Source organism: Penicillium daleae, assembly GCF_028827525.1.
Source record: "Penicillium daleae strain IBT 16125 chromosome Unknown utg000008l_segment0_segment0, whole genome shotgun sequence".
Classification (NCBI taxonomy): domain Eukaryota; kingdom Fungi; phylum Ascomycota; class Eurotiomycetes; order Eurotiales; family Aspergillaceae; genus Penicillium; species Penicillium daleae.
The window spans coordinates 6487003-6513926 of record NW_026623156.1 but is presented as its reverse complement, the minus strand read 5'-3'; the positions used below and the strand labels follow the sequence as shown (position 1 = coordinate 6513926).

Here is a 26924-nt window from a genome sequence, read left to right as displayed (position 1 = left end):
TTTTAGGAAGTCAAATCGCTTCGTCCTATCAGGTCAATGGAGCTAGCCCTGCTCTGGGTTTGGTCGAACAGGCCAATGTACTTCTTGTCAAACGGGCCGATGTGGTGGAAAGAGTATCTAATCGTGCATGGAAGCATAAAAGGCAGCGATTCTCCCTTCTTCTGTGGTTCTGACCGTTACTGTCCTGCTTCGTGTCTGACTTTCCCTGTCGAGACACTCTGCTTGGCGTGATTAGCTGGACTCCAATTCTTCGATCACATTTACAATTCCCAGCTACCATACTGGGATCTCCATTGACGGATTTCTTCTTTACAATCTTCCCGTCGTTGATCAACTACTGCCCTCAATCACATATCTTTCGAACCTATCTCTTTTTCCAAAATGGAAAATGACAGGAACGACATGGTGACCTCGGTAGGCGAGGAGCCAGTTGCGCCAATGGGGAAGGAGACCGTCACTCATGTCGAGAAACAAGCACTCGAGTCCACGTACCGGTCAGTTTCACACTTGAACTACATGGTAAACCCAATCAATCGGCGAGACTAATTTCAAATAGGTCCAGCGACGATGATAGTGCCGAAAAGGGCCATGTCGAACGAGTCAACCTGCAGAATAATATCTCAGCCAAGTATGTTCTGAATCCCTCACAGACCCTATGCTATCATTGAATATCCTACCTCCGATATTCCACTTGGCATGAATTGGCTATAATCCTTCCGCTTGGTACCTCGGCAGCTTCTAACTGCAGATTCTCCGAACTAGGATCAAGAACCCCCTGGCCGACCTCAGCAAATCCCAGGTCCTCCGTGACGTGGAAGAGTTCGCCAACGAATACAATGTCACTGATATTCTTCCCGAATTGAAAAAGGGCGCTCTGGTTGCACGCGACCCAGAGGAGTTCGACTCTATGCCTGACTTGACAGAGCAAGAAGTCAACGCGTTACGCGACGAAGTCCTCCATAAGTGGCGTCAGCCTTCGGCTCTTTACTTTACCATCATCCTCTGCTCGATTGGTGCCGCTGTACAGTACGTGAATCTTCCCAGGAACAGTATTTGTTTTGAATATATACTAAACTCTATACTAGAGGCTGGGATCAGACCGGTTCCAATGGTGCTAATCTCTCTTTCCCCGACGCCTTTGGCATTCCCGAAGATGGGAATATTCGTAATCAATGGATCGTTGGCGTCGTCAACGCCGCTCCCTACATTGCCAGTGCCGGTCTGGGCTGCTGGCTCTCTGACCCATTGAATCGTGTTCTCGGTCGTCGTGGTGTCATCTTCATCTCCGCCATTTTCTGTGTCTTGACTCCCATCGGTTCAGCACTCACCCAGAGCTGGCCTCAGCTCTTCGTCGCCCGTCTACTGCTCGGACTTGGCATGGGCTTGAAGGCATCTACCATTCCTATCTTCTGTGCCGAGAATTCGCCTGCCATCATCCGTGGCTCGCTAGTGATGTGTTGGCAATTATGGACGGCATTTGGTATCTTCCTAGGCTTCTGTGCCAACCTGGCTGTTAAGGATACTGGGAGACTGTCGTGGCGCTTGCAGCTTGGGTCGGCATTCATCCCTGCAGTTCCTCTGGTGTGCGGTGTCTTTTTCTGTCCCGAGTCTCCTCGTTGGTACATCCGGCGTGGTGAGATGGGCAAAGCCTATCAGTCTCTCTGCCGTCTTCGTAACACCTCGTTGCAGGCAGCTCGGGATCTGTACTATATCCACGCGCAGATCCAGATTGAGCAGGGCTTGATTGGTGACAGCAACTATGTCACTCGTTTTGTTGAGCTGTTTACTATTCCTCGCGTGCGTCGAGCTACCTTGGCCTCGTTCACTGTGATGATTGCGCAGCAGATGTGCGGAAGTAAGTCATTCCTTTTGCTTTCTACTCGAGTGATGTTCTAACAAACATCCTTCAGTCAATATCATTGCCTTCTATTCCTCGACTATTTTCTCCCAGGCCGGTGCCAGTGATACCAGCGCGTTGTTTGCCTCCTGGGGTTTCGGCCTGGTGAACTTCCTCTTCGCCTTCCCAGCTATTTGGACGATCGATACCTATGGACGACGGGCTCTGCTTCTGTTCACCTTCCCCCAGATGGCGTGGACTCTACTTGCCGCTGCATTCTGCTTCTATGTCCCCGGAACTGGTGGAGCTCACCTGGGCTCAATCGCCCTTTTTGTCTTCCTCTTTGCCGCCTTCTACTCTCCTGGAGAAGGACCCGTGCCTTTCACTTACTCTGCCGAAGTATTCCCTCTGTCTCATCGTGGTATGTATTTCCCAGCCCAGCCATTACTCTTTATCAAAGATTAACTTTTTCCAACAGAGGTTGGTATGTCCTGGGCTGTCGCAACCTGCCTCGGCTGGGCTGCGGTGCTTTCGATTACATTCCCTCGCATGCTCTTTGCCATGACCCCCACCGGCGCATTCGGGTTCTACGCGTAAGTTCGAGCTTTACCAATCTCGTCTCCATTCAACCACTAATCTCAGAATAGTGGCCTCAACGTGACCGCCCTGGTTATGATCTTCCTGTGGGTCCCCGAGACTAAGCAGCGTACCCTGGAGGAACTCGACTATATCTTTGCGGTGCCTACACGCGTGCACATGCACTATCAAGTCACCAAGGCACTTCCGTATTGGTTCAAGCGCTATATCTTCCGGCAGAATGTGACGTTGGAGCCACTGTACACGTTTGACCACATTGCTACTGGCACTATTGCTGATAGCACCGACGTCAAGGGTGAGAAATAGGTGGCTAGTGTATGAAGTTGAAGCCTTGAATTGCTTTTGGAGCTATTTTTGCTTGGAAAATTTCATGTTAATGAATACCTGGGTTATGATTCTTGCTTATGTTGGCGATGGCTACTAGAGGATTAATACTGGAATTACTGAGGAAGACGATGTTAATAATGCGGAATGCGATTACTTTCGAATGTCTTTTTAAGTTTTAGTTGGTTGGTCATTACCAGCCTAAGGTGATGCCTTTATACACCCTAGCCTTATCTGACCTGACCTGGCAGGTAAAATATTGAAACCACGACTTATGTCAGATACCTGTCAAATCACACAGCCCGTGAAACTTGATTATTAGTTAATGGCCTTACTTTCCTCCTCACCTTGCTGAAGCGGACCCTGGGGGACTTGCGGCTGATCCACGGTCGGGAGTCAGGTGATGTGGATACGCGTGGGGGATGACGAGGTCAAGCCTGGAGCTCAGGAGGATGGATTCAGAGCATCAGAAGATGCCCGGATACCCTCCCGTGGCATCAATAGTCAGATGGTTGTCTTAGCAAAGGTCCCTTGGATGCCAGTGCTAGGGCTTAGTCCCAATTAAATAAAGTACATCACGTGCTGCTGGCAGGAGTTCGGATGAGCAAAGCGGGCAAACGAATGTTTTGCTGGTCCACTTTCTCAGGTTCCGCCCCTCCTCTCAACTCTCAACTGCCCAAGAGAAGTCAAACCCCAGCAACCACCACCGCCGGCTCTGATCTCCACGGATGTGTGCTGGTACACCTGACCTCGGTGCAAGATCCCCAACTCCTGTCGAGATTAAGAAGGCCCGATCCCTCGATCTGCTTTCTTCGTGCCCCCACATCTCTCCTGTGCGCCCCCGAAAAGCTTCACCAGCCTCCGTATCTCCATACCAGCAACAATAACAGTGGGGCCCCGACCCAGTTGGTTGCTGGGTTGCTCCAAACCCAGCCTAAATTCGCGCTACTTTGACCGTCTCTCCATCTGTAGCTAACTCGCACTTCGTGAAGCACCTCAGAGAAGAAAACAAAACAGGGACAACGCTACTGTTCACCTCTTTCCCCACCTGTCCGACCCTATTTTGCTTCTCTTTCTCTGCCCTGGGGGAAGTTTTGTGCGTTGAAAGCGTGGGGCAATCCCCCTTTCTTTTTCCTTGCTTGTCAATATCAACACATCTTTCCCCACCCGATCTTCGATTCCTTCGAAGGCTTCGCCATGCCGTGCTTCAAAGGCTTGGCCGTGAGCATCCACACTCCGGACGGCCCGATATCCGAATACTCGATCCAGCGACAGTCGCGAGCGTCACGCATAGCTTGCTTCATTCCGGTTCCACCTCCAAAAGTCCCAGACGCCTCGTCCAAGGGTAAACCCGAACAATCGACCTTTGCAATCTCCATCACCCTCCTGAATTCCGGCCAGGATGTCCCGTATTCGACCCCGAAGCCGACAGCCGATTGCCCCTCTCCCAAACCCAAGGTTGTCGGAGGCCTGCCGGACCAGACCGGCGAGCGCGGTCAATACTCCGGATCGGTCGCACCGTACCAAGCGTTGACGAACTCACCGAACGAGACCGTGGCAGCGTACATCTACTTCGATGGCCGACAAAAGGAGGAGGTGGCTACACTACTACGGAGAGGGGAGGAGACGTGGGTGAACTCGCGCTGGGTGAGCGTGCCAGAATCCGAAGGCGGCGGTATCGCAGAGCGCGAGTTCCTGTTCCGCGAGGTTGGTCTGGAGCGCTGGCTGAATGGGCTGGACCTGGAGGGCAAGGACGCCGCGGCCAAGATTGAACGACGGCGGCAGAAGATGGAGAAGCGCCGGGCAAAGCGCGAGGCGGATGATGCAAATGGCATGGAGTCGGAAGCGAGCAGCTCCAAGCCCAAGGATGTCATGCGCTATGGAAATGACGAGAAAGCACCTTTGGAAAATGTCTCTGATGATGACTTCTCCTCTGATTCCGATGATGATGACCCCATTCCCGAGACGACCGGCCAGATCAAGGTTGCTTTGTTTCGCGTGCTGGCTTCCGGCGAGATCAAGCGGGGAGAGTACTCTCCGCAGTTTGATGCTCATGATGACGATGAAGAAGGTGGCCAAGGGAATAATGGCAGTAATGGAGATGCCGATGTCGACCATACGACTAGTTTCGCGAAGCCCAAAACACTGGATCCAAAATCTATCAGCACCCAGACAGTGACTGGCATTGATCCTACAGACAAACCCTACGCCATTTTCACTTTCATGTATAGAGGCGAACGTAAGTACTATCATTGGAAAGAGTGACTTTGACCAAAAGGTCTGTGCACTGCTAACGCTGAAACGATTTCCAGGGCAATTGCAAAAGATGGGCATACTGAAAGACTCCAAGGTGCAAGATACTCCCGCAGCCAAGCGGAAATCACTACAGGCAGACTTTTCCAATCTTGGTCCCCTCAAGTCGGAAGGAACTGTTGGATTCCTCAATTTCCGTGACCATGACAGTGGCCGGAAGGGCAGCAAAGCCAATGATGATGAGATGGATAGTGACGATGATGACACCGACAATCCCATCCTAGGGAAGGCAGACGATGAAGAGGCAAAGGATGACGGACGGTTCCTTTCTCCTGATGATATTAAGCGCCAAGGAGAGCTGGCCGAGGGTGTTGAAAGGATTCACGTAAGTCTTTGGGGATTGTACCCGCACCTATATCGTAGTCTAGATGGGCTAACCCTACCACAGCTTAAGCGTCAACACTCTGCCGAGCCCCTCTCTAGCGGCGGTGCTACATCTATTGATACGCCTGCTTCAGGAACTACACCTCCTGCCAGCACTGGACGTTCTACTACGCCGCCCAAGACTACCCCCGCAAAACCAGCGGAGCCTGTTCAACCCACTGGGGATGTTCCTGAGGCTTTCCTGGGTAGCCCTTTGAAGAAACAACGGGCCAGTGTCTCGGGTGCTGACGAGAACGCCCTGCGTCGTCGGATTGCCGAGACATCAGGTCGCATCAACGAAGTTCTGGGTGACAGTAATGAGAACAAGACGGCCAGCACGGGGCCATTCGGCGACAAGATCGCTTCGCAGCCACCAGCCATCATGTCGCAGAACGAGGATGAGGAGCTATAATGTTATACTGGGGCTCTCGTGGGGTTCTTTTTCTTTTTCAAAGTCGCCCTGGAAAGCGGCCTTTTGGATTGATAGACCAGACAGTCCTCTTCGTGTGACCATGAGGAGGGATGGGTTACTGCATAGTGCTGTCTTCCATGCAGCATTAGCCTTGCCCTTTTTTTTTTGTCTTTGTTGTCTGTGTTCTGGGAGCGATTTGGAAACCCTTGCCTTTCTTTTTTTTTGTTGATGCTCACTTTTTGGATCCCCTCTCTCTCCTACCGTGACGCCATTATGTCCCACCTACACTACAGGAAGCATCCTTGGATTTGGAAAATACATTAGCTTTGGGTCGCCTGTAGGCGGCATGTTTATGAAATGATAACGAGGATTTGGGTACGACTACGAGTAAGATATTATGTGGCTTTTGTAAGGTTACTGGTCAAGCTGTTGGTGGGCGGCACTGCAGGCAGAAGGGAACCATTTAAAATTTCGTTGTGCCTTAGCTATAGGAATTCGGCGGTGCATTACTCAAGCATGCGCCTCGATCTGGGCCTCGATCCAATTCCACAACTCCTTTCCCCTACCATCCTCTAGTGCTTCGTGTATATCCTTCCTCGGGTTGCGGACCTGGACTCTCCCCCACGGGATGATGAGCCCGCCCTGCTGCTGCTCTGTGATCTCCGGGCTGAGACCCGCATATAGTTCGGTATAGCCGCCCAGCTTTGGTGGATAAAGCAGCCTGTTTATGAAGAACATTATGAGTTTGGTCTGAGTGTTGTAGATCTGAGTCTTCAGGTTGCCCGGATTCTGGACCACGCTGATAATGCCGTCCTTGCCATAGCGCTTCCCGGCCTCTTCAGCAATCATCCAGTTTGCCGCCTTGGACGTGGCATAGTTGATGTAGGCGTTGTTGGTCCCTCCCTTCTCGATGTCCTCTAGGTTGTAGCCACCCTTCGGGGATAGCTGCTCCATAATACAAGAGCTAGTCCAAATGATGCGGACGCTGTTCTTTGGAGAGGCTACTGCCGCCGCCTGCAATTTCGGGAGGAGGAGCTGAGTGAGGAGAAAAGGAGCGATGATATTGACTCCCATGTGGGCCTCGATTCCCTGCTTAGTCTTGGAGCCGACCTTCACAGCTCCAACCCCGGCATTGTTCCATATAATATCGAGGCGTGACTCTTGCTCGGAGAATGTTTTGGCAGCACTCCGGACTGTATTGAGGTCGTCGAGGTCGAGATGGAGGAACCGAAGGCGCGCAGAGCCGGATGGGTCCGCAGACACGATGTCCTTGATACCCTGTTCAGCGCGTTCCTTAGAGCGGCTAGCCATGTAGATGACGGCACCGGTAGGGTAGAGCATCTTGATGAGCTCGTACCCAACGCCCTGGTTCCCGCCAGTGACAATGAACACCCGTCCCTCTTGGTTAGGGACATCTTTCTCGGTGAAGGTCGGTGGTGGCGGCCAGTACTGGGTCAGCATGGAAGAGAACGCCATGGTGGATGTCTGTCTCTAGCTTATATACGTGCAGTGTTTTCCACCTTCATACCTGAGGGTGTATTTTGTATTACGCTCGTAGCGCACCCAGCCGATACTTAGGCTCCTCTTATATCTACACAAGATTCTATCGTGTAAAACACCCTTCAATGATGACCCCGCGGTGAAGGTTTTATTAGATTCAGCTCAGAGAGTCAGTCGCCTTTTCCCTCCAATAGGCTGTTTACCATGGGCTGACAGGAGCAAGGATTCCTGAAATGTTCAGCTTGCTTACATTTTTCATGCCTATCTCCGGGGGCCTACTTTTCAGAGGGTCTAATCCCTCCAGTGGCCTTGCGGGTCCCAAGGTAGAAAGCGGAGTAATAATGCTAAGCCAATTCGAACGACTCGCACCAGAACATCATTAACAAACACTTTTAAGGTATAGGCCTTTCCCACGCACCGTGTCAATTCCACCATGCCACTCGCCCGCTCCAATGATCCTCTGGTCTGGATCGACTGCGAGGTGCGTTTCTCCCCCTCCCCCTCTCTCTCCAAACTCCCCTTCATCGTCCTCACAAAGCCCATAGATGACGGGCCTGGACCCGGAGAACGACACCATCCTCCAAATCTGCTGCTTCATCACAGACGCACAGCTCCAACTCCTCGAGCCAAACGGCTTCGACGCAGTCATCCACCATCCCGACTCGGCCCTCGACACCATGTCGGCCTGGTGCATCGACACCCACGGCCGCACGGGCCTAACCGCCGCCGTGCGGGCCTCAACGACCAGCGCCGCCGACGCGGCCAACTCGCTGCTCGAGTACATCCAGCGGCACGTCCCCGCCCCACGCACGGCCTTGTTGGCGGGCAACAGCGTCCACGCCGACAAGGCGTTTTTGGCTCGCGGGCCCTACGCAAAGGTGCTGGAATACTTGCATTATCGGATTCTGGATGTGAGTAGTGTTAAGGAGGCGGCGCGGCGGTGGGGGAGTGAGGCGTTGTTGGCGATGGTGCCTGGGAAGAGGGAGGTGCATTTGGCTCGAGATGATATTTTGGAGAGTATTGAGGAGATGCGCTTTTATCGGGAGAAGTTGTTTGGATAGTGGGGAATTGTCTTTGTCATTATTATTGTCATATAACTATTATTGGGTGGGGGTTTTGTGTCTTGAAGAATTTGTTCTTTTTTTTTTAGTCTGGATTGATTCGTTATGTTTGATACCAATTGAGTTTCTGGCTTCTGGTTCTGGTTCTGGTTCTGTTGGGAGGGGAGCTCTCTGCTCCGTGGGGCTGGTGTTTGACGGTGTTTTGGGGAGCTTCGCAGGGCATGGCCCATTGTTATTGACATTTGTCCAAGCACTCCAGCACTCAAGCACTCAAGGACTCAAGGACCCAAGGATAATATGTGTGACCAGGGCTTGGAGCTATTCAACTAGTCCAGTAATATCCTGGTCTGGCAGGAATTGCAAGCTTCGTGTAGCAATGGCCCAGGCCCATGCGCAATGGAGCTGTCTCAGTTGGTTAGTTTGGAGTGCCACCCAAAAGGCAAAAGGTGGGATGATCCACACATGACGCCAACCCCTCGTCTCCTTCAGTCGAACTTACTACGAACTCCTTCCTCTTCTCTTCTCTCCTCTTCACCTCCCTTTCCAATCCTCTCATCATGTCGGTCCAAACGGTCTCCATCCAGCCCTTTGCTGACCAGAAGCCGGGCACGTACGTTGTTTCTCCTTCCTTAACTCTTACTCCGCTTCATCCTCGTCCCTGTTTCAATGCTAATTGAACCACCCCCCACTTCGTGCAGTTCTGGTCTCCGCAAGAAGGTCAAGGTCTTCCAGCAGCCCAACTACTCCGAATCCTTCATTACGAGTATTCTCCTGTCCATTCCCGAGGGTGTCGAGGGTTCTTTCCTCGTCATTGGTGGTGATGGCCGTTACTACAACGATGAGGTGATCAACAAGATCGCGAAGATCTCCGCCGCCTACGGTGTCAAGAAGCTGCTGGTCGGCCAGAATGGTATCATGAGTACCCCCGCGGCCAGCAACCTGATTCGCGTGCGCAAGGCGACCGGCGGTATCCTGTTGACCGCCAGTCACAACCCCGGTGGTAAGTGAAGAGAGCCAATGTTTGGATTACTGCTTCAATTCGGCGCGTTCTCTCCCAAATCACTAACCCTGTGATCCCTATCCAGGTCCCGACAACGACTTTGGCATCAAGTACAACCTGGCCAATGGTGCTCCCGCCCCCGAAGGCGTCACCAACAAGATCTTCGAGACTGCCAAGTCCCTGACCTCCTACAAGTACGCCGAGATCTCTGATGTCGACCTTTCCACCATTGGCACCAAGACCTACGGCCCCCTCGAGATTGAGGTTGTCCACTCCACCGCGGATTATGTGACCATGATGAAGGAGATCTTCGACTTTGACCTGATCAAGGAGTTCCTGAGCTCTCACAAGGACTTCCAGGTGCTCTTCGACGGTATGCACGGTGTCACCGGTCCCTACGGTGTGGACATCTTCGTCAAGGAGCTCGGGTTGCCTGCCAGCAGCACCATGAACTGCGTACCCAAGCCGGACTTTGGCGGCGGTCACCCCGACCCCAACCTCGTCTATGCTCACGAGCTTGTCGAGGCCGTTGACAAGAACGGTGTGCACTTTGGTGCCGCCAGTGACGGTGACGGTGACCGTAACATGATCTATGGCGCCAAGAGCTTCGTTTCCCCCGGTGACAGCTTGGCCATTATCGCACACCACGCCAAGCTGATCCCCTGGTTCCAGAAGCAAGGTGTGTACGGTCTGGCCCGCTCTATGCCCACTTCTGGTGCGGTTGACCGCGTTGCTCAGGCTCAGGGCTTGCAGAGCTACGAGGTGCCCACCGGCTGGAAGTTCTTCTGCAACCTGTTTGATAACAAGAAGATCTCTATTTGCGGTGAGGAGAGCTTTGGTACCGGCAGCAACCACATCCGTGAGAAGGACGGCGTGTGGGCCGTTGTCGCCTGGTTGAACATTATCGCTGGTGTTGCCAAGCAGAAGCCCGAGGAGACCCCTAGCATTGCGTCCATCCAGAACGAGTTCTGGAAGACCTACGGCCGTACTTTCTTCACCCGCTACGACTACGAGAACGTCGACAGCGACGGTGCTAACAAGGTTGTCGGTACCCTGGCCGATCTGGTTGCCAGCGGCTCCTTCGTTGGCTCCAGCGTTGGTTCCCGCAAGGTTGTAGACGCTGGTAACTTCTCCTACACCGACCTCGACGGCAGCGTCTCCAAGAACCAGGGTCTGTACGCCAAGTTCGATGACGGCAGCCGCATCGTCGTTCGTCTGTCCGGTACCGGCAGCAGCGGCGCCACTATCCGCCTGTACATTGAGCGCTACGAGAGCGATGCATCCAAGTTCGGCCTCAGTGCTCAAGAGTACCTAGCTGACAACGTTGCCTCGGCCCTGAGCCTGCTCAAGTTCAAGGAGTATGTTGGTCGTGAGGAGCCCGATGTTAAGACTTAAGCTGGGACCGGAAGCGTTTGGTATATCTTGCGTGATCCACTGGATGGGGATCGCAAGGTTATTCTTTTTCTGTCTTTTTGATATTGTTATTTGGTCATATTTGGAATGAGCTTATAACTATGATGATGCATGAAGAAATGGATGATGCGTGGAGGGCAACGTATGGATAGAGCGAGGTCTTTTATTCGAGTAATATGAATACGAAATTGATTCCTCGGTGCATGAATTATGAAATCTCCCAGCTATTTTCTCTCCTCCTCTAGCATGAAGACTGCCAGATCTATGGTAGAACAACAGTAAACGTGGTGCATGGTCAATTACCATGGTGAATTCTCATATCCAGCATTGTAAGCATTTCATGGGATATAATCCCAGTATTGGTATTCCAGTCACTCTCCCCCCTCATTTGGCCTAGTGGTCTCTTGACCTTTGGGTGTGCCCTGGAGTGGGCAAACATATGGATATGGGTACAGGCCTCCATGTCGAGTATAACTCCACGGATGGTTGGGCACATCCCTAGGCGGGGAGAGTGGGCGGGTGGGCATGCGAGGTGGTGGCAGCACCACTTCGCGGACAAAGATCTTTTTTTATTTTTTATTTTTTAAAACATCGTCTTTCTAGATTCTAGGGCATATAAGTTATATTTTTCTAAAAAATTTCTGGAGAGATTTTAGAGATATTACGAGCTGTAGAAGGATGCTGGTTATTGGCGGTGTCGGTGTTGACTCTGGATGATGTACTTCGGCATCGTGGGAGGGCGATAGAACATCGCTGTGAAGTATATAGGGAATCGGAAGGTTGGGTGTTCGATTCATGGAGGTGGAGGATTTATTGACTTTGGATTTCTGGGAACAAGTCTTGGATATGCCTCGATATTCGATGCTAGATGCTATGTCATATAGGCCATCCATTTACAGGATTTACACAATACCACGAGCCATCCTTCAAGCATAAAGTCTCCATTAAACATCAAGTCATAACATCATCATACACGGCAATCTGCCTGACAACCGCATCACCGATCAAGCAGCAGCCGAATACTTCAACTTCTCCTCCCACCATTCCCTCCACTTAACAACACGCTCCTCCCTCCTCGCTTCCTCTGCCGCAAACACCACCGCATGGCTCTGCACCGCTTCCTCCAGCGTACACCCAATGAACCGCGCCTGTGCAGTCTCTACGTCCAACCCCTTGTTCATCACGGCGTTGACAGCATTCACATACTGTCCCGCAAGACCATAGTCACCACCTCCATGAGACTCGGCCCTCTCCGGCGGCGGGCGGGGTACATCGATAGTCGTCGTCTTTGCAGATGCGAAATCATAGATGGAGATTGCGTTGCTGTTGTACTCGATCTCCCCGGTTGTGCCGTATACACGACCCCGTCGTTCGCATTGTTTCTCTGTCGGGGCAATCATATGGAAGGTAGCTGTCTTGGCCAGCCGCTTTGGTTCGACGTCCTCGTCATCCCATGCAAGTGTTACGACCTGGTCGTCGCAGACGTTGTTGTCCGCTTCGTACACGCATCGGCCATACCACGGTCTCGCGGCGACATCAGCGTCTGACTGGACACGAACGTCATAGTCTTCCCGCAGTCGCGAGAGTAAATGCTCTTCAGCAGCAGCAGCCCCTTCGGCTCTATACACGTCCTCGATATCAGGACAGACAATATCAACCGGCCACGTGCGATGCCCCTTGGCCAGGTGACGATCCTTGTAAATCCGCACCGCGCTGTAAGTACAGTCCCGCTCAGCAGGACAAGAGAGACAATTCGTCGCATCCCCAGCCGCAACGGGTTTCCTAGCACGCCGGAACTGCGTCAACGAGCCCGCCGACGAGATCGACCGCGGGAAATGCGGCTGCTGCGTGCCATCGAGCGAGGTCGGGGAGCAGAGCAGCCAGAGGATGAAATCGATGTCGTGGCAGGATTTGGTCAGTAGGGAGCCGTCGCCGTTTGCTGTGGCGCGTCGCCAGTTTCCTCGGACGTAGCTGTGTGAGAAGTGCCACCAGCCGACGGGTTCGGTGTGTTCGAGGGAGACGATGTCGCCGATGGCGCGGTCGTTGAGGAGGAGTTTGCGGAGGAGTGTGTTGTGTGGGCTGTAGCGGAGGACGTGGCCGATGGAGAAGATTGTTGCTGGCGACTGGGGTTCTTGGTTGGTGGATTGGGGACGCGGGGGTTGGAGGGTTCGGTAGACGGTTAGACAATCGTCGAGGGAGAGGGCGAGGGGTTTCTCGCAGAGGATGTGGAGTTGCAGAGGTGCGATAGCCTTGATAATCTCGACGTGGGTCTCGTCCAGTGTGCAGATGAAGACTCCATCTACACCGAGGGGAGTGGCCTGCTCATGAGCGGAGCCGGCCTTCTTGCGCCGCTCGGTTTCCCATTGCACCCATTCCCTCCAGTCTGAGAATTCTTGCCCTTCGATGGGAGATCCATCTGCGTCCCATATATAGTTCCGTCCGAATTCGCGTCGCTTGAACTCGTGCGGCTCGGCCACGGCGTGGATGACGCCAGGGGTGGTGGTTTTCACGGCGCGGGCATAGGCATTGCCGCGAGAGCCGGCGCCGATGACGATGAATCGAGGGGCTCTTTGTCCATTGGCAGTGGTGGAACTGCCAGTGTTGACTGGGTTGTCTGCTGGCGGGGGTTGAGGCTCTTTCATGATGTTGGATGCTGTTGGAACGAGTTCCGTGCCTCTAGGCTTGCGGTCTGGCCTTTTCCTGCTCCGATTTGAATCGTATCAGATCTTGTGGGTGTTCGCCCGTCAGACACTGCTCAATAATATTAGATTGACGCTGACGAGGGATGTTTGGGCAGTCTAAATAGCGGGTTGAGAAAAGATGAGGTTGCACTGGTGGCGCGTTGTGTTGCATGCGGGGAACGTATCATCAACATCGGAGCTGCTCCTATTGGCCGTTGATCAAGTATATCATGTTAGGGCATCAATGCTCCTTCTGTATTGAGGGTAAGAGTATATATTGTTTCGAGTAGAGTACGACTGGAAGTATTCTGGTAGCTGTGAGTTGATTCTATCAACGCTTAAGTCAGAGTGTGCCTGAGGATGACGGAGGCCCCTCCAGAACAGGAGCCAGTCTCCACTCGTCCAAACTAACCACGAGTTATCGAGTACCTTCAATTGGAGACAGATACAGGTTTTGGTCACGAGGTGTCTGCAAAGGCCTATTCCCTTTCCCCTGAACCAAAGGAAACGGGTGATAGTTTAAGCATTTCTCTGCCCTCAATCATTCCGGTTCGCCAAATATTTCACTGCCAGGAGGTGATGATGTCATGGCCAGCATCTGGACTTCCTTGTCCGTGGCCTGGGCTATACTCCGTAGAAGGCGACCAAAACCCGAATCCTGCTTCCAAATTCTTGAAATTAAAGATATTTAATCTTCTCGCTCGTCTTCCGATAGAGTATACAAGCCTCAACCCGGTCCCACCATGTCTACTTGCATTGTTACGGGTGACGGTCCCGACTTTTTGTGCGACGAGACTCTCCACGAGGCCTATGAGCTCAATATCCAGACCAAAAATGGTAAATATGTGAGATTTGGGGAGCTTGTAGCTGGCAAAGGTGACTCGGTGACCACCATTGTCATTTTCGGTGCGTCACATTACGATTACCCTGGTGAATCCAGACCTAACATGAAACATCATCTAGTTCGCCATTTCTTCTGTCTGTACGACCAAGCCTATGTCAAAACACTATCCAACCAACTCACTCAGACTCTCCTCGACACGATCCCAGACAGTGCCAAACCAGCCCAGGTGATTATCATCGGGTGCGGCGACCATTCTCTCATAGTTCCCTACATGGAAGAAACTTCTGATGCATTCCCCATCTACACTGATCCAACGGGGAAAATATACGAGACCCTACATATGAAACGAACCACGGAGGGGTTTACCAGTCCACCTCCCTATACACCAGAGTCGTTCCCTAGTGCTTTGGGCAAATGTCTCAAGCAAATATGGAAACGCGGGTGGGCAGGACTGAGAGGTGGGAGTTGGAATCAGCAAGGGGGCGAGTGGATCTTCCAACGGGGAAGACTTCGATATGCTCATCGAATGGAGGGGGTAAACGACCATCTCACGGCAGATCGGTTGTTCAGTATCTTGAAGACAGCTCAGGAACAGGATAGTCTACCCGCATCTGGGAAATTAGGGGAAATGCGTAGGGGAAACGGAGAAGTGACTGAGAGCCAAGAGAATGGAAGTACCGTTGGAAATGGAGGATCCTTAGTGATATAATAAGAAAGTCGATATACATGAGCGCGGTCATATCTCGCCAATGTCTTCGTTATCGTATAAAATGCAGTGATTTTTGTAACATATAGGTTTTCAACAATTTCTCATATACGCAGAACGCACTCGTGTACGTTGGAAGTGCCCCGGAAATTTAACAGAGACAAATCTTCCTTCCCTTATGCCTCCGTCTTGGTATCGCTAGAATCCTCGCTTCGAACTTCTTTGCGATCAAAGATCCTGGAAACCTCCTCAAGAGATCTTCCCTTCGTCTCCGGGAAGAGGAAATAGACCGTCACCAAGAACCATGTCAAGCATCCCACATAGACAAGGTAGTACTTCCACTGTATAGCAGAAAATGCAACCGGATTGACGTACTGATTGAAAAAGCACGCAACCGCATCCGTTGACAGTGTAATAGCCATGCCCTTCGCCCGAAGCGGGAATGGTAGTATTTCAGCAGGATAGGCAATGAACAATGGCGCATAGGCGAGGTTGAACCCGGAGAAGAAGAGGAAAATCATGGGGACCACAGCTAAGCCTGCAGCGGCTATATGCTTTTCCTGGAAGACCCCGGCCACGATTGTCATCAGGGAGAGGAAGAAAAGCATGATCATTGTTCCAAGAAGCCAAAGAATGCGTCGGCCATATCGCTCAGAGGCTACAGCACCCCCTGCAGAGAGGAAGAGGTTCCAAACTTGCAGGCCCACGTTAACTGATGCTTGGTCTGCGGCACGGGTTACCCCGACAGAAGCCAGAATTGGAGCTAGATAGTAGGAGATAATTCCTGAATAGTGTCAGCAAGATTTTTTCCAAGTCGCTTCAAACCGTAGGTCTTACCATTTCCAGCCCATTCCTGCATAAGACCAACCATAACACAAATTACCAGACGGTGTACATCGCCCTTGGACGAGAAGAACGACCCCCAGCTTCTTGGCTCCAGTGCCTCGATGTTGATAGTATTGCAGATTTGATGGAACTCATGCTGAACCAATTCATCATGCTTGTCGCCGTTTGCATGATATTTCGCGAGAATTGCCAGAGCCTCGTCATTCCTCCCCTTCGATATCAACCAGCGAGGGCTTTCAGGAACAATGAACAGACCCACCAGCTGGGCTACCGGGAAACATGCTTGAAGAAGGCAAGCAGTTCGCCATGACCAGCTAGTGGTCATGGATAATGTTCCAAAACATACCGCTGCCGACGCAATAGATCCAATACACCAGCATGCGTTGTACAAGGCCGTAGCTGTCTGTCGCTGGCGTGGATGAGCAATCTCGGTCGCCAGTAGCGGTGCAGCAGTTTGAGCAGCGCCCACGCCAGCACCAGCGAGAACTCGACAACCGAAAAAGGTCCAGTGATTCTGAACAAAACCTTGCATAATCGAGGATATAATCACCAAACAGCATCCAAAGCCAACACACCACTTCCTTCCCAGAGTATCTGCAATATAAGAGGCTGGAGTAAAGGCGAAGAATGCACCCAGAGAGGTGGCAGCGATAAGGAGACCGACGATGCTAGGTTTCAAGCCGCCGATGATCATGTCAACTACATGGAGATATTCAGCAAATGACCTAGAACTTTCCTTTCTGTTTGAGACATACATTCAGGTAAAACCAGCAAACCATTCATAAGACTCCCGTTATATCCCGTGCCAGCTGAGGAGGCGAATATAAATGCAATCCCCAGATTCAACTTTCGTAGACCCCGATCTTTGAGCCAGTTCTGGTGTGTTCTGTTGGGAAGAATCTTCAGCGCCTCCACGGGTGCATGCGGATTCATTGATGGTGCCATATTGTCCTGTTCAGTTAGTATCCTCGCCCTCACAGACCTGATGCAGGGCACAATAAATAAATCTGTGAGCTCATCGTGCTTGCAGTCCTAGCTTCTGATATAAGCTTTATAATGCATAGAGCTCTCTAGTAAAAAATTCTTCGGAACAAGGGATCATCTCCACATTCTTGCCATATATGCCCGTAAAGGCTTCCCTCCCCCATTGAGCGGGGTCAAGCGATGATCTACTTAAAAGCGCGGAGAATGAAGGGAGGAATGGACAACCCACTCAAAAAGTACTGGCACAGACGCCGATTCACCAATGATCCAATGACCTCTAACGCCGTATCAGCGAGCAGGGGGAAAAAAAGATAAACTACTCACATGACACTATGTCATTTGGTAAAACTCCGGAAAGCAATATTCGCTGTTGAAGGATGTGATGAGAAGACTATATCAGACAAATTCCCGAGCTATGCGGCCCTAGCGTGTAGCTATAGCCTCCTCATTATCGTCCTCACCATCCCCAACTAATGAAGCATACCGGTTTCCCAGTCCACAGAACCCCTCACAGTGATCTCCAATGTCCCGGTCCTTCTGAAGGATCTCCTCCAAGCTCCAGGCAATCCTCTCTGCGCCAAGCCTGGCTCCTTCAAGATTTGGAGCTCCGGGACCCAGTCGTAGAGCCCCTAGTCGCCCTGTAATGTAGAGGGGTACATCGTCCCGCCACATGAGATCATCAGTGAGACAGGGAAGACCCTCGATGACTTCAATAGGGTACTCCGCGTTGATTTTACTCAAAAGTGGCATTTCGCGGACATCGGAGCGTGCCCCCGTTGCGAAGTAAATGTAATCGATCGGCGGTAGGTTTGGGATCGGCGGATCGGTAGTTAGAGTCCAGGTCTGGGTTTCTGGATTATATTTGTGGGAAGCTATTTCCGTACGTGTGTGAATGGATGCTCGGTTGTGGGTGACATGTTTTTTGACTATTCTTGTGTAGCGAGGGGTAATGCTGCCACCATTTCGAGCAGTCTTGATCATTTCGAGGCGTTCTGGTAGAAAGGGAGACATTGTATATATTAGTCACGATAACCCTTTCTTTAGTCATGGATAGTGTGATCACTCACCTTCATCAGTGTCTGCTGACCAAAAGGCTGCTTTCTCCCAGTTTTTATACTTTCCCATCCAGGGCAAGCTGATATCAAAGTGTTTGACTAGTTTTGTCCGTTAGTGATAGGCTCCAATGCACATTATAGGAGCATGCTATGCTGCTAACCTTTGTATTCAGATCTCATCAGGAACCAAACTTTAGTCACTCCTTTTCGCACAGCCATATCAACAATCTGGGCCGAGGAAAGTCCCCCTCCTACAACGACCACATTAGTCTCTCGCCTTTGCTGAATCTTGCTTCGCACATTGGGACTCGGGAAAGTCTTGATTTCCATGCTATGGCAGCAAGTATCAGCACTTTCCGCTTCATTTGATGGTTTCCAGGGGAAGATCTTCTGGATCCCAGCTCCTCCAGCACCCATTGCAAGTACAACGGCCCGGCTATAGAATTTCTGTCCGGTCGAAGTAGTCAAAGTGAAAGTCTTGCAATTTGGTACCGCAATATCGAGATTGTCAGGCAAATATCCAAAGGTGATGTCTGTGACTTCTTGTTTGAGGATCTGGCTGGGTTCGTTCAGGCCGTATCGATCTATGATAGAAGCGCAGTAGTCGGCGAAAAGATCGGTCGAAGGGGAGAAGTAGTCTTTGCGATCGCGCTCATCAATCTCAACTCCTAGGGTTCTGCGGAATTGACAATGTTAGCGTTGGTTTGGTAATGCTTAAATGTGACAGGAAGAGTCAAAGTATCACATCACATACTGAGTCTTCCCACTTTGACGTCTCTTCTTCTTCTTATGCTTGCTCATCTCCTTCCCAACACACCCCGAGATCTCCCACAGATCATCCTCCCTCCCAACTTCCTGCGTATATGCCAACATCCCATCTCGATCCCCAGGGTCTACATGGAAGAACATCGGGCTCCGCAGTTGTTTAATCTCCAGGGTGCGAAAAGCGTTGTTCCACCGCTGCATCCACTGATCCCCCGTCCCATCCAAAACTAACGTCGAAATCGACGTAGCAGACGAAGTCGATGAGTCTGATGACAGCGATGGCACAGATGATATTGAGTCGGTAGACCCGCGGCGGGTTGAATTTGTACTTTTCTCGTCCTTGCAGGGACAGGTTCTGTGTCCGCGATTCCATTTTTCTGCTCGGACACCGTTTTTCTTGCTGCGCCCTGCTTGGATAAGATTCATTTTCCCAGTGTGTCTTTTAATCCAGTGGTATCGCTGGTGTTCTTCGTCTGTGAATACCGCTGAAGGAGTCTGCTCGTGAATTCGTGCAGCCACGGCCAAACCGCAGGGTCCGGCACCGACGATGATTACATCGTGGATTTCATTGGTGAGATTCATCATAGTATGATTATTGCGGTTGAGAAGGGTTTGTGGAAGTTATAAACGTGTATGCAGTATTTGCGAAGTATGGCCTTTTTAGAAGGGTTCTGGCCATTTATAGGTGTGCATTATACACTGGTGGCCCACCGGGCTGTTTTCTGCAATGCCCTCAATATGAATCTAACCATCGAGGTACTCTTCCCCAAGGTCCTTATAGTTGGTGATAAAATCATTCTCGCATGGGGAAAGGCCTAGTACCCCACAACCGCAAGTGCTGATTGGAAGCTGTCAATGTCCTGGGGACCTTGCGAGAGATTGGCCTGCTGTAGTTCATATGGAGTCTCATCAATAGTTCTTCCACATTCGAACCATGCACTATTTTTACACTCCAGACAAAAGCTGTTCAAATGTATGTTTGATTATGTCCACCGGAATGCAAAGTCCGGACGTGTAGAGGCTAACCTTTATCATACACGACGCCCATCCCATATACTACAATTCATGAGAAGAGAAGAATTTTATATAACAAAGAAGTCCATTCCTGTTAAATCAAAAATCCAACCAACCAAAGGGGAATCCGAACAAATCAGTAATAGCCACCATAGAAAAGTTGCAAGAAAAAACCATAGCCCAAGCCCACGCCAACCAAACTCAAGATACCCTCAAACACCGTACACCCTACCGAGAAGCAAAACAAAGAACAAAAGAAAGGATTTCAGTAGCATCCGAAAAAAAAAAAAAGAAAATCCAATCCAATACCCAACGCAGCATATCCAACGCCTATTTATGCCAAACAAATCACACCAAACTCATTTATGCCACTTCTTCACCTTTCCATCCCCAGCCCTCATCCTCGTCACACCACCTCCTTCCCTCCGATGCCACGCATCCCCAGGCCAAACCCAACCGCGAACACGCTTCGCATCCCGCCGCTCTCCAATCTGCGGTTCAGGAATCCACTTATCCTTCGGCTCGGGTAGGATCCGTTGCCGCGTGAGCGCGCCTGGTCCGCCGACGTTGAGGTGGGCGGATGGTTGGTAAGGCAGGGGGACGGATTTTGATAGCATGAGGAGGAAGTATAGAGCCATGCTTGCCGTCATGGGCGCTGTGAAGCCTTCCTCGGTTTCATCTGGTGTCGGGGAGTCCTGGTGGGAGTGTGATGAGGATGCGTGCGAGGAGGATGAAAAGGACCGCGCGCTGATGGGGGTTGCTAGCGGAGGGGCGTCGTGGTGCCCTGTATGCGGGTGGGTCGCGGCTGTTTTGAGAGGGATAGGTGTTGCGACTTCTAGGAAGCCGAAGTAGGGGACGTCGTCGCCGGCGTCGCAGCCTGCTCGGACGCAGACTAGCTCGATCTCGGTGATGATGAAGCCGTAGCGGCAGGAGTGTTCGCGCATGCAGCGCTGCAGGTGGGCTAGTCCGTTGAGGTATTCGACGCGCCGGTGTGGAGCTTCGTTGCGCATGCCCGAGTTCCATCGGTCGAAGCTCTTGACGATGCCGACGAGGCGGCCGCGTGGGAGGCCGGCACTTGTACGCTCCGTGTCTGTGGCATAGTTGGCGAGGAAGTGTGGGTGGCCGTGGTTTTTGTGGCCGGTGTGCCGTATGTCTGGTGCGGCGTAGAGCTGGAGGTGCTCTGAGCCTTGAGAGACGGCTAGTGCGGCGTTGACGCGTGGAGCATAGAGATCTCTGATAAGGTTGACTAGGGCAGGCTCAGATTCGGGGGCGAGGCGTCCAGGGATGACGCTGACCGGAGGAACAAGAGAGCTTGAGATCTCTGTTTTGAGCAGCTTTGTGAGACCATGGATCGAGTCAAAGGTTGAAATTGAGTAGGAGGTCCAACTGCGCAGGTTGCGGATATCCCACCAGAAATAGTCGTGCATGCCCCGGGTAGGTACTACGCTGACATTGCGGACGAGGTTGATAGCTTGTGTGGGGGAGGTCAAGTAGGACAGTAAATTGGTAGATGGGGGAGTCAAGTCTTCTTGAGGACTCAGTAGAGCAATCGGTGATTGCTGGGCCTCAGATGTCTGATTGTAGTCGTACTGGGGCGATCGTACTGTCAACGAGTGTGGAGGTCGTACAAGGGATAGTTGTGGCACTTTTGCTGTCTGTCGTTGGGAATAGGATGAATGAACGACAATACTTGGTGTTATTGGCGTCACTGGTGTAGCCGGAGTATTTGGCATTGTCTGTGCCTGAATTGCGGGCACGTACTTTGGAAGGTGTCGGTAGGTAGGATATCCATACCGGTTGAGAGTGGCCTCATCAATGCCAGAGGTCGACACTGACCGGGAGTGGCCTCCTCCAGATTTGCGCCTTTGAGAGGGATTCACGGATACCGGAGACGACAAGGCCGAGTAGCTGCCATGACCCGTGGTGACTATAGGAGAGATTGGAGATGCTAAGGCGAGCCGTTCTGATGCATCTTCTCTATTGCGCTGAAGAGGTGGCCGGCTGGGGTAAGGCACGAAGCCCGGTGGGTTGCGAGTGTTTGACAAGACACGTCGATGCCGCAATGGCCCTCCAGCAGATACGGGTTCGACGACAATATCTTGAGGGCGGATCTTGGGGAGTAGAGCCGGACCATGGTGATGTCGAGTAGGTGACGTGGTTGGGCTGGTGCTGCCTGTCATCGTCGACCATGGAGATGAATCATTAGAGTAGATGGATGAATTGGATGCGTTGCGACTGTGCGCGGAGCCAATTTGCAACTGGAGAGGAACACCCGGAGGTGTCGTCGGCTGATAATGAGTGTATTCCAAAGACATGATGATGATGGTGCTGCTGATGGCGGTAATGATGGTAATAATAATAAGAGAGCAGCCAGAGTGTGGTTAAACGGGGTAAATTCTAGCCTGGAATAGGAAGGGCCAGCTTCCTGTGGTTCACTGTCGAGAAGAGAGGTACCAACGAATGTATATCGAGGTCGAAATCCAGAGTCGAAGTCGAAGCAAGTACTTCAGATCAGAGCCTCTTGTTCCAGAAGACACAAGGACATGATATAGTAGAGAGAATGTTTGGAAGTTAAATGCTTGTCGACAAAGGCAAGTTTCAGAAACCAAGTGCCCGAAGCCGTATATAAACAAACAGCAGCAAGCAGGCCCACTGACGAACCCCAGTGGGACTTGGATAACCTGAAACATGGAGAAGCCCTCCATCGCAACGCCAACAGAGGCTCCTATTCTTTTTTTGGGATGCTAGCTCCGATCTAAACAGCTTCCCACGCGATGAAACGCGAAACTGCCGACCAGCATGCCTGAGGTCGCGCGACAGGGGCCAGCAATCAAGGCCTGAAACTCCGAGCAGGGGCATTTCCTCTGGGCATAGTGCCGTTTCAACGGACAGTCGCGCGTTAAAGTGTTGCTATATTTTGCATCAGCTTCGAGGTTATTCTTCAGATGCCGAGTTGGGATTAGCAGGGCTGCAGCGGGAGTGAACGCTTCTAAATTCAGCAACAATTAGGTCACATTTTCCTGGGTAATTAGCGGCATCGCCGGTCCGCGAGGTGTTTCCTGATGCGAGCGCCATGCCTCAGGAATCGCTCGGTGGGCGGTTAGAGGATCAAAGGGTAGTGAAAGAGGGAGGATAAAAATAGCCCGGCGTGTGCTGTGACAGTGCATGGAGACCCTCCCGAAAATGCAGTTCCATAGGTGCGTGAGAGGTAGAAGTCAAAAGAATGGGAGAAGAAACCGTTGATCCGAGGCGTTCATGGGGGAGTTGTGGAGACGTGATATGCAGAGCTCGGCGGCTACAGCTGTACGGCGAGTCTCAAATACGCGCCGGGGCGATTGTCACGCACTCGACATTATTGGAAGATCATGTTCTCTATGTCCCATAATTAGCAGACAAATTGTCCCAAGTTTCAGGAATTTGGACTAATCATTCAATCAGAAAAAAGCAAATGAGGATAATTTAGTAGCAGGAATAATTCCGGGCACATGTTCATATATCATCCATTTGAATTTGGTAGTTAGTCCTGGCCTCAAACCTGATTGGATGGCCAGGATCCTGCTTATCTCATCACATTCATTCGTCGCCAAGCGGCGAGGAAAACAGCTCAAGCCATTAAATATCTCAGTAGAAAACAAAAAGGAAAAAAAGAAATGAACAATATTAGCAAAGGTCAAGACCTTGCATGATCTATACCGAAGTAGAAAAAGCAAAAGAAAACGCTTGGGGGAATCTTTTTCTGAAACCGTCTAAACAAGGGTCATATCCAACGGCAGAAGAAATGGAACGGAATGGCACGGTCGGTTTTCGCCCTTTACTCCTTGATGGCGTACTGGCGGCGGAACATGTCATCAACCTCGGTGAGGTAGTAGACACCCTTCTGCAGAGTCTCGACACCGCCGGTAGGCTTGAAGTTCTTCTTCAAGTGGGCGTGCTCGCGGAGCTGGCACATGTCATCGTAGGCCTGGGGAGCCAGGACTGTGCGGGACTCCAGACGGTTCTTAAGATCCAGCTTCTCAACCATCTCAGAGACATCACCAACGATCTTGGCACTGAACATGGACGAAGCCAGACCACTGCCGTAGGAGAAGAGAGCGATGCGCTTGCGCTCGCTGGGAGAGAAAGTGACGTGGCTCAGGAGACTGGCCAGGCCGGCGTAGACGGTAGCGGTGTACATGTTACCGCAAAGAGTGGCAACCTGGAGACCGGGCTGCACACGCTCGGCAAAGCGCTTCTTGGTAAGACCCATGAAGGTCTTCTCAACGGCCTTGTCGGTCAGGGAGGCAGCGTAGTCGAGATCGCGCAGCTCGGGGGCAACCTCGGCGAAGGCAGGGTGGGAGGGGTTGGCCAGGAAGTCGTTGTAGAGCATACGGCCATAGGACTTCTGGACCAGCTTGCAGGTAGGGGCGTGGTAAAGGATGTAGTCAAAGCGATCCAGAGCGGTCTGGGGCTCGTCCGCAACACCGTTGGTGCCGTTCTGGTTGGCCTTGAGGACCTTCTCGCGAGCATTGTAGGCCTTGTAGCAGGCGTCGACGGCCTCGGTATAGCAGCGGAGAGAGTGCTGGCCATCAACAACGGGGTATTCGCTGGTGAGGTCGGGCTTGTAGAAGTCATAGGCGTGGGTGAGGTAGGAGCCACGGAGACCGGGCTCGAAGACAATAGGGGCATCGGGACCAATCAGCATGGCAACGCAGCCAGCACCACCGGTGGGGCGGGCAGCACCCTTGGCGTACAGGGCAATATCACCGCAGACAACGATGGCGTTGCGGCCGTCCCAGGCGGAAGACTCGAGCCAGTTGATGCTGTTGAAGACGGCATTGGTGCCACCGTAGCAGGCGTTGATGGTGTCAATACCCTCGATATTGGTGTTGCCGGAAGGAGTGAAGAGTTGCATCAGAACGGACTTGACGGACTTGGACTTGTCCAGGAGTGTCTCGGTGCCGACCTCAAGGCGGCCGATGGACTTGGGGTCGATGTTGTACTTCTTCATGAGGGAGGAGAGGGTGGTGAGAGCCATGGAGTAGATGTCTATTCAAGAGAGCAGAATGTTAGTCAAAAATCTCTTGTTAGGTTCCCTCTTCTCGTTCCATTGGCGGTACATACCCTCACGGTCATCACAGAAGCTCATCTTGGTCTGGCCGAGACCAATGGTGTACTTGCCAGAGCTAACGCCATCGTATTGCTCCAGCTCGGCCTGGTCGACACACTGCAGAGGAGAAAGAGCAAGTCAGTATTCAAGGTCTCTCAGGGGCAATTGACTCGGAACCACTCACCTGAGTAGGGAAGTAGACCTCAATGGCCTTGATGCCGATGTTCTGGGGACGGGTCGACATGGTGGTGGTGGTGGGGGGAAGAGGGGTTGTGTATAGTTGGAGGGGTTGAAGAATGAGGAACGACACAACACAGGCACAAGGAGGATTGAAAGAGTGAAATGGAAAGGAGGAGTAAGAGGCGAGAAGAAGGAAATCTTTATACACGAAAGTATGAATTGCCGGGGAGATCGAGCAGGGCCACCAGGAAAAAGGAGGTTGTTGTGTACTCCGATCTACGGTGTATGTTCAGTCACCGTCACTTATTTTTTTTTTTCGGGGGTGGAGCAGAAACGGGCAGACTGACGCTCTTCCCTTGAACCGAACGATGATTCTTCCGGGTGACTACTAACTAACTATACTATTTCTAGATTAGATGACTTAATAATTAATTGGGTTAGTAGGTTAATTACCCCGTGCTTGAGTTGAGTAGCATCTCACCAGGGAGAACGTATGTACTCAAAGTGTAGAGATGATGCTCGATTGTATGGTCTCGTGCCTCTCCCCGTTGAAATATACTATAGTACCCTTCAGACTAAGACTAGAATATACATCGGATCTGTAGTGCCTACAGGACCTATACCTATAGAATTACTCAGTATACATAGCACAAGGTGTACTCCATAGTGACTATAGTCAGAAACAATAATAATACTAACTAAAAATACTAATTGAAGTGCTCCAAGTACCCCCGCCACTGCCGTGCGCCGTTGGGGGTACATCTCCTCACAGTCCAACGAGCCTCCCGTGCTTCAGACACGTGATTGGTTTGGCCCTGAAAGACTCCGTGGCAGCTTCATGATCCGCTACTTTTCTGAACTAGTATAGACCTAACTAATGTTAGGCAACGAGTGATTGCGACAGTAATCAATTCCTCTTCACCGCTCCTAGGGCTCAAGCATACATACTGTACGGAGGACATTCTTCAAGAATCCACTGGAGAGGGGTCGCTGGTCCCGAGCTTGCCCCTTTTGAGCCTATTCTCAGGATCTTACTACCGGAGAAGTACTCCGTACAACTAGGGAAATGCCGATCTTCCTGCCCCCTTGGATGTCCATCTGTTGCTTAAGTGTATTCTCTTCTTGCTGCTTTCTATGCCATTTTTTTGTGCTCTTTTAGAACCTTGATATACTTATAAAAGTCGACGCATGCATATGGCATATGCCGGTTTCTATAGATGCCCCTATAGCCAAACACCATCTATCCCCTTCCAAACATGACCACACTATCGGATACCAGGTTAAATGTAATGTATGCTACTAGTCTTTAGGTAGTGCCTTTTAAAGATTACAACAATATTGCAGTCAACTCCTAGGAAATAACTTGATCACCGAGTGCGCCCGAGTATAACCTGGCCATCTTATCTCGGATCTTGTATGTATCCACCTGTTCTACTTGGGAAACGAACCAGTCTTCACCGTCAAGGTGGATCATCGGATCCGATGGCCTCCGTACCACACAATTCCAACACTGTCCCTGAGTGGCATCACTTCGGATACAGGAGACTGGCAGGTTTCAGCGTGTGGTAGTGGTAAAGGCTTTCCATTATTATAGGGTAAGTAACTCCAGAGGCGAATGGTAGAGTTACCTGAGGAGCCCAGCCCGAGTCCTCGACCTCTGTATCACTTAAGCGTTCCATGTACGGAGTACTCTGACATGAGACGTACCTGTCAGAGTGGCGAGTCGAACTGCACCGAGTGGACCATCCCGTACATTAGCCCTCTATGGAATGATCGCCTCGATTGGTGTCCTGGCGCATCAGCAGTACTGAAAGGAGTCAGTGGCCGGTGATTCAAACCCTTCGAACCATGCCAAAAGTCACCATAGGTATGGCGATATGTTCCTGCCAATGTTGCCAATATTGCCCTTGCCAATGGTGTACACTGACGCGCGTTGGCCAGAG

The 26924-nt window shown here is 51.5% G+C and overlaps 11 protein-coding genes across 11 annotated transcripts; 5 read left to right on the top strand and 6 right to left on the bottom strand.

Moving 5' to 3' along the window:
• Window positions 1-381: 381 nt before the first annotated feature.
• Window positions 382-2728, top strand: N7458_010827 (uncharacterized protein; the record flags this gene model as incomplete). Its single annotated transcript, XM_056914209.1, has 7 exons — window positions 382-494; window positions 542-628; window positions 763-1026; window positions 1086-1855; window positions 1911-2258; window positions 2316-2430; window positions 2485-2728. Coding segments are annotated over 7 exons (1941 nt in total), but the record flags the coding sequence as incomplete, so codon positions are not given.
• A 1227-nt stretch (window positions 2729-3955) lies between these two features.
• Window positions 3956-5846, top strand: N7458_010826 (uncharacterized protein; the record flags this gene model as incomplete). Its single annotated transcript, XM_056914208.1, has 3 exons — window positions 3956-4997; window positions 5071-5396; window positions 5460-5846. The coding sequence occupies 3 exons, from the start codon at window positions 3956-3958 to the stop codon at window positions 5844-5846; spliced, it is 1755 nt and encodes a 584-aa protein (XP_056763057.1).
• Window positions 5847-6356: 510 nt separating this feature from the next.
• On the bottom strand, window positions 6357-7322 carry N7458_010825 (uncharacterized protein; the record flags this gene model as incomplete). Its single annotated transcript, XM_056914207.1, has 1 exon — window positions 6357-7322. The coding sequence occupies one exon, from the start codon at window positions 7320-7322 to the stop codon at window positions 6357-6359; it is 966 nt and encodes a 321-aa protein (XP_056763056.1).
• A 457-nt stretch (window positions 7323-7779) lies between these two features.
• Window positions 7780-8407, top strand: N7458_010824 (oligoribonuclease; the record flags this gene model as incomplete). The annotated part of the gene is made up of 2 exons (XM_056914206.1): window positions 7780-7827; window positions 7892-8407. 2 exons carry the CDS (start codon window positions 7780-7782, stop codon window positions 8405-8407), a joined length of 564 nt encoding a protein of 187 aa, XP_056763055.1.
• A 557-nt stretch (window positions 8408-8964) lies between these two features.
• pgmA (phosphoglucomutase PGM2) lies at window positions 8965-10802 on the top strand (the record flags this gene model as incomplete). Its single annotated transcript, XM_056914205.1, has 3 exons — window positions 8965-9017; window positions 9106-9407; window positions 9493-10802. 3 exons carry the CDS (start codon window positions 8965-8967, stop codon window positions 10800-10802), a joined length of 1665 nt encoding a protein of 554 aa, XP_056763054.1.
• Window positions 10803-11824: 1022 nt separating this feature from the next.
• Window positions 11825-13462, bottom strand: N7458_010822 (Gfo/Idh/MocA family protein; the record flags this gene model as incomplete). The annotated part of the gene is made up of 1 exon (XM_056914204.1): window positions 11825-13462. The coding sequence occupies one exon, from the start codon at window positions 13460-13462 to the stop codon at window positions 11825-11827; it is 1638 nt and encodes a 545-aa protein (XP_056763053.1).
• A 782-nt stretch (window positions 13463-14244) lies between these two features.
• N7458_010821 (peroxiredoxin-like family protein) lies at window positions 14245-15054 on the top strand (the record flags this gene model as incomplete). The annotated part of the gene is made up of 2 exons (XM_056914203.1): window positions 14245-14407; window positions 14465-15054. 2 exons carry the CDS (start codon window positions 14245-14247, stop codon window positions 15052-15054), a joined length of 753 nt encoding a protein of 250 aa, XP_056763052.1.
• Window positions 15055-15227: 173 nt separating this feature from the next.
• N7458_010820 (uncharacterized protein) lies at window positions 15228-16842 on the bottom strand (the record flags this gene model as incomplete). The annotated part of the gene is made up of 3 exons (XM_056914202.1): window positions 15228-15835; window positions 15889-16596; window positions 16653-16842. 3 exons carry the CDS (start codon window positions 16840-16842, stop codon window positions 15228-15230), a joined length of 1506 nt encoding a protein of 501 aa, XP_056763051.1.
• A 462-nt stretch (window positions 16843-17304) lies between these two features.
• N7458_010819 (FAD binding domain protein) lies at window positions 17305-19286 on the bottom strand (the record flags this gene model as incomplete). The annotated part of the gene is made up of 4 exons (XM_056914201.1): window positions 17305-17873; window positions 17949-18035; window positions 18098-18612; window positions 18691-19286. 4 exons carry the CDS (start codon window positions 19284-19286, stop codon window positions 17305-17307), a joined length of 1767 nt encoding a protein of 588 aa, XP_056763050.1.
• Window positions 19287-20074: 788 nt separating this feature from the next.
• On the bottom strand, window positions 20075-22030 carry N7458_010818 (uncharacterized protein; the record flags this gene model as incomplete). Its single annotated transcript, XM_056914200.1, has 1 exon — window positions 20075-22030. One exon carries the CDS (start codon window positions 22028-22030, stop codon window positions 20075-20077), a length of 1956 nt encoding a protein of 651 aa, XP_056763049.1.
• Window positions 22031-23526: 1496 nt separating this feature from the next.
• Window positions 23527-25045, bottom strand: erg13 (hydroxymethylglutaryl-CoA synthase; the record flags this gene model as incomplete). The annotated part of the gene is made up of 3 exons (XM_056914199.1): window positions 23527-24740; window positions 24816-24918; window positions 24986-25045. 3 exons carry the CDS (start codon window positions 25043-25045, stop codon window positions 23527-23529), a joined length of 1377 nt encoding a protein of 458 aa, XP_056763048.1.
• Between the last annotated feature and the right edge of the window lie 1879 nt (window positions 25046-26924).